We start from the raw sequence: 6,308 nt of genomic DNA on the forward strand, positions 1-6,308 counted from the left end.
TGCTGGTTCGATCTCTGCAGTCGTCACCACTGGTTGTGTCCTGGAGCAAGGCTCTTTACTCCAGGTGGCTGCTGGGGGATTGGGGTCCCTGTAATAAGAGCACTGTAAGTCACTTCGGATAAAAGTGTCTGACAAATCTAAATGTGATTTTTGTAAATCCTTTTTTGTGTCTTGGGCTCAATAAAGCTGCTTATTTCTTAAAGTTTATTTCTTCAAGGTACTACTTTTTTTTGGGGGGGGGGTTTAAAGGGTTAGTTCATCCAAACATATAAATTCAGTCATTATTTACTCGCCTCCACACTGTTCAATCCTTGGGGTATTTTTTTTTCTTTTTCTGAACACTAAAGGTGATTTTGGTTAAGTTTGTCCTGCTGGTTTCGGTTCATACAGTATCAGTCCATGGAGCCTGACTTTCAGAAGCTTCATGACATCATTTGATGATGCTTTTGAAGCTTCTGAAACTCAGGTTTAATTGACTGATGTTAAGCCAGCAGGCCAGCAGGACAAACCTGACCAAACTCACATCCTCAGTGTCTTTTGGTGTTTCTCTAAATGCTCTCGCTGGTCACTGAGGACAATTAATGTTGTCAGCATTTCATTTCATATGTTTACAATTACATGCTAATTTTTGTCATAGCTTCACTACTTTTGTGGTGTCGTGGGCTAAAGCACTGCACTGGCAAGCAAAAGGTTGCTGGTTCGATGTTTTCTTCATTTCTGTAGTACATTCACTCAAAGCCTTTGATGGCAGCATTCCGCTTTCTGGTGAAGAGGGCTTCATTAGCCGCTCTCGTCTCTCCGCCGGATAAGCAGACGTGTCTCATCTGTCCCTGTAACATCCAGAGAAGAGTCAAGTCACCTCTGAGATTTGTGTGCTCAAAAGTATTAAGTAGTGTTAAGTAGCTTTTTATTCAACACAAATGTTCCTACATTTTTCAACAGTACTAATGGACAAATACAATAGATTACTTATATTTAGTTACATTATGGAAATGTATTTTCCATGTACATTACTTACACTCATCTATTGCAAACAGTGCTGACAACAGTGAATTGTACTACACAATAACACACATATACTTCACTCAGATGCCTAGTTCATATCTAGCACCTATTAGACATACTTCTATGAAATTCATATCGAAGATTTTCCTACCAGATATTAAATAGACATTTAGTAATCGCATTTACGATGTACATGGTTTAAAATGTATGTAAATCTACTTTGGAGATGTGCGTGTGCTTCCTGGAGCCCCTGTTAGCTATACATAATAAAACATGTTTTTACAGCAACATCACAACTTAACTATACTTAGTACGTCAACCAGGTAATTCTCGCCTACTCTTTTATGAATACTAAGGATTCGGACATACTTATTCGCTCGGCTACTGCTTTTCCCCTACAATATAGTAGAGAAGTAGGCGGTTTCGGACGCACTTTAAGTAGACAAAACAAGCAGTAGACTAAACAAGCAGTGCTGTAGAATCAGTGGGCAGAGCTAAACAAGCAGTGATGTAGAATCGGTGGGCGGTGCTAAACAAGCAGTGCTGTAGAATCGGTGGGGCGGAGCTAAACAAGCAGTGATGTAGAATCTGTGGGGCGGAGCTAAACAAGCAGTGATGTAGAATCGGTGGGGAGGAGCTAAACAAGCAGTGATGTAGAATCGGTGGGGCGGAGCTAAACAAGCAGTGCTGTAGAATCGGTGGGGCGGAGCTAAACAAGCAGTGATGTAGAATCGGTGGGGCGGAGCTTAACAAGCAGTGATGTAGAATCGGTGGGGCGGAGCTAAACAAGCAGTGATGTAGAATCTGTGGGCGGTAGGGTTGCTGCGATAGATGGTGTTGACTGTTTTACCGGTGTGAAGCCTTTACACCGGTTATGTCACTTTCCCACCACGACACCGACCCCACCGTCATTTTGATTTTGAATAGTAATAAAAACAATTTAGTTCAGCTAAAGAACAGACACTACAATTAAAACTGAATGCGGCTGCTCAATGCAGCGTGCCGAACGACAGTCGCATCACATCAGATTTAATTTATCACGTGAGAAGCTGACAAGAAGAGTGAGGTGAGACAGACAAGACGATGACAGAAGAGTTTCAAAACGACATGCAAAAGCGCCTGTTTTAAAAATATTTTGGATTTTGAAAAGCCTGTTGACTTCTGCCATTTATATAAAGTGATATTGGAAGTTTTTTTTTAAACATTCATTTATTTTTTATTTGGTTCCACAGTGTTTGCTGATTTTTATTTAATTTTATTTATTTTTTTACGTCAAGTATGCCGTGTCTCCAATCTTTCTTGTTTGTTTTGCTAATAAACATAAGTTTCTTATTTATTTGGTTCCACAGTGTTCCTACTGATCTTCAGTTTTGTATACCTAAACTTTGTGTAAGTTGTTTGTCATTTTATATTAGGCATATAGCATGGTGTATTTTTATTCGTTTTGTTAATAAAAGTTCTATGTTTTACGTTGTATTTTGTTGTTGCTTGAATTGAATCAAGCAATTGATGCCGAATTGCCACTAATTTGAAAGTGAAAGTAAAATGCGCACAACGATTTTAAGCTATAAAAGCGAAGGAAAGTGAGCAAAAGAGGGAAAACTCAAACGAACTAAAAACAAATAACTGCTTGACGCCGAATTGCCGTTAATTTGAAAGTGAAAGTAAAATGCGCACAATGGTTTTACAAACAAAAATTTCCTAACCGTCACAATCGGTGGGCTGAGCTAAACAGGCAGCTATGTAGAATCGGTGGGCGGGGCTAAAAAGGCAGTGCTGTAGAATCGGTGGCTGTAGAATCGGTGGGCGGGGCAAAACGGGGAGGGCTGAGAATGGGTGGGCGGGGCTAAAAAGGCAGGGCTGTAGAATCGGTGGGCGGTGCTAAACAGGCAGCTATGTAGAATCTGTGGGCGGGGCTAAACAGGCAGCTATGTAGAATCGGTGGGCGGGACTAAACAGGCAGTGCTGTAGAATCGGTGGGTGGGGCTAAACATACAGTGCTGTAGAATCTGTGGGCGGGGCTAAACAGGCAGCGATGTAGAACCAGGCGTTTATCTTCTTCTGCGGAGGCAGTGCTTATCCACACTATTACATCATATAGTAGAACATTCCACAAGCTGTGGTTTTGGCAGACTGCCTTCAATGTAAGCTGTTTTTAGACTAACGAGAAAGTTTTGAGTTCTGAAACTTGCAAAGATGTTTTTATATTACAATGACTTTGTGACGAGTGGGGCCAAGAGCCGTTAGAATGGAGCGAGGCCGGTGGAGTTGGCACCGGTGAATGGCGCAGGTGTCGCTCATTATCATTAACTCCACCGGCCTCGCTCCGTTTCCACGGCTCTCAGCCTCGCCACACTCGTCACAGACCTCTTATATTTCAAAATATCAAGGGAATTTTGGTTTCTCAGTTCATGACCCCTATAAAGATAAAATGCATGGGCATGTTAAGCGTGAACTCAATCAGTGCACTCATGTGTCCATTATGGCACTGATGATGCTCTTTGTGTTTGCGTGCAGGAGGAATGGGGAGCTTCATCAGAACACTGTTTCTGATCGCTGTTGGGATGGCGGTGTGTCAGCAGACGCTTGCTCACTCGCACCTTCATCACGAACACTCTCACGGAGATGGCGGCTGCCACGGACACTCACACGGAGGGGTCAAGATGCATCATGGGGCCAGCAAATGGAGCGCTGAAGCCAACCTGCCCCATGCTGAAGAGGAGCATCACGGGCATGTGCACGATCACGGGCATGCACATGATCACGATCACGATCATGGACAAGATCATGGACATTCACACAAACATGGAGCAGAGCGAATGAAAAGCGATGTGGAAGGAGGGGAGCGGAACATGGTGGAGCTCTGGATGCAGGTAAAACACGCTGATGGATGAGATTGTCACAGTATGTCAGTAACTTTAGATTCAGTGAATTCTATAAAATGTTAATACTTAATACAGTCATAAAGTACTTATAAATCATTTGCAACCTAGTTAATTCATAGTTTATAAATTGTAGTCTGAAATTATTAGCACATTCCCAGCTAATAATGTTTGGTTCCCAGAACGTTAGTTTCTTGTTTGTAAAATGTTCCCCTAACATTATTCCAATGTTCCCAGAATGTTAGTTTTTTGTTCCCAGAACATTTTTTGTTTGTTTGTAGAACATTATTCTAACATTCCCCAAACATTACTATAATGTTTTGGCTCCCAGAATGTTAGTTTTTGTTTTGTAGAACGTTGCCATAACATTAGTTTTTTTTGTTCCCAGAACGTTCGTTTTTTGGTTTCTAGCTTTTTAACAGTTTTCTTAGCAGAAGTAGAACGTTAGATTTTGGTTTGTATAATATTATTATAACGTTATTTTAACATTCTCTTAACGTTATTATAATGTTTCCCTAACCTCTTTACTCCAATAAGATTACCCATCTGTACATCAGTAATCATCCAGCACACTCACGACCCAGTATATAAGTGGTATGGACGCCTAATCAGTATTACAGAAATCATATCTTGTTTTCATCTGTTGTTTAATTAGGAAAAATAATCTGAGCACATCATATGTAAGATTAAATCTGTCCGTTACAGGGTACCCAGAATTTACATTTCTTCAACACCAAGTTAAAATGACTGCTACACAAAGTATGGTTTATAAAATATGACATTTATTCACTGATATAATTATTATTTTTTAATTACTTGACTTACATTCATACAGTGCATTCATTTCTTACCACTGAAGTGTACAGTTTGTGCGGCGGGACATTCTTCTTTTGATCCGTAAACAAAAACTTCTCGTTTAACATCATGTTCTCTCCAGTTAGGCATGTCAAATTCCTCCGAAATCATATTTACTCTCATAATTATATTAATTTGAAGTAATCTTTCAATAAAGAGATCGATGAATGAACGAGTCAGTTAGCCAGTAAACAAAATGACCGTTAATTTTTTAATTCTGTGAGAGTGGTGAAGCGAGAGTAAATGAAACAAACCCATGCATTTATTATTTCTGTTATCACTCTATGCTTAACCCTGGCTTATTATAATTTAAAAGGTGTTTTGATTGATCTAATTTCTGTATTTTAATAAATACAGTATTTTATTTGCATTAAACGAATTTCAGGACTCTGTGTCATTACACAAAAAAAACCCATCTGCAACGTTTCATTAGAAAGATAGTTTACAGGGTTATAAAATAACCTGAGAATAACCGTTAGGAAATGTTCTATATTAGTTATTTTTAGGTTATTTTAAAAATATCCACCCTGCAACTTTCTGGAAACTTTATTTTATGGTTGGAAAATAATAATCTTTAATTTGATTGCTTCCATTGTCCTCATTTGTAAGTCGCTTTGGATAAAAGCATCTGCTAAATGACTAAATGTAAATCTAATAACCTAAAAATAACGATTAGGGAACATTCTCTGTAAGTTATTATTAGGTTATTTTAAAAATAACCATACTGCAATATTCTGGGAACGTTATTTTATTGCTGCAAAAAATGTTTTTTAGGTTATTTAATAATAACCACCATGCAACGTTCTGGGAAGCACACATTTTTATAATCCTACTGCTCAAAATACCTGGGATTTTCCCAAAACAACCACTATATGGAGTCAAGATATATTTGTGTTGTTGATATGGACTACGTTGACGAGAGTGATGTAGTAATGTTCACTATGAAGCTTACATTTGACCATCTGATTTTCACCAGTAAGAAAAATGTTTTAAACCTTGTTGTTTTGCAGAACATCACAGTTATACTGTATATGACATGAGAATAAGGCCTGAAGTTAGGAAGAACATTTTAAGGAAAATATAACTATTTTCATAATGATTTTTTTCTTCTCAAACCTTGTCTGTGGTGTAAAAAAAACCCTGGCCAAATGCCCCCAGAGGGCATTACTTCCCACTTTGATAATTACTGTAGTTACCATGTTCTGAACATCACATCCTTTCTTTTCCCTCAGATGTAATCTATCTAGGTGATTGAATAAAAATATTTGGATTTTATATCTAAACATTACCTCAACTTAGCTCCAACAAGCTTGTTATCTAGACAGTTAGCATCAGCTAACAATATTTACTTATTTTCAGTATGGTTATGAATAAACATTTATATCTGTCTACTCGGCTAGTTAATCCAAACAATATAAAAATGTATACTGTTGATAAAGAATATAAAAACAGACGTCACATAGGGCTAAATGTGAAGCATTTTAATAAAACTGTTAAAGTTAAAGCAGCAGGGAATATGAACGTGCATGAGTTATTTTATTTAATCTGTGTTATTTTAATGTTTTT

General features: G+C 38.3%; 1 protein-coding gene across 4 annotated transcripts in view; it reads left to right on the plus strand.

Annotated features, from left to right (window-relative positions):
• LOC107567816 (zinc transporter Slc39a7-like) overlaps positions 1–6,308 on the plus strand; it is a 24,910-nt gene that overhangs the window by 11,729 nt on the left and 6,873 nt on the right. For 2 of the 4 annotated variants that reach the window (XM_016253589.1, XM_016253588.1), the window contains exon 2: positions 3,523–3,878. In XM_016253589.1, coding sequence (XP_016109075.1) covers positions 3,528–3,878 — 351 coding nt within the window. In that variant the 5' untranslated portion in view covers positions 3,523–3,527. Of the gene's footprint in view, positions 1–3,518; positions 3,879–6,308 lie in introns of all 4 variants that reach the window. The other 2 variants (XM_016253591.1, XM_016253592.1) reach the window with 1 other exon arrangement.

Source organism: Sinocyclocheilus grahami, unplaced genomic scaffold (assembly GCF_001515645.1).
Source record: "Sinocyclocheilus grahami isolate Dianchi unplaced genomic scaffold, SAMN03320097.WGS_v1.1 scaffold1191.1, whole genome shotgun sequence".
NCBI classification, from domain to species: Eukaryota; Metazoa; Chordata; class Actinopteri; order Cypriniformes; family Cyprinidae; genus Sinocyclocheilus; species Sinocyclocheilus grahami.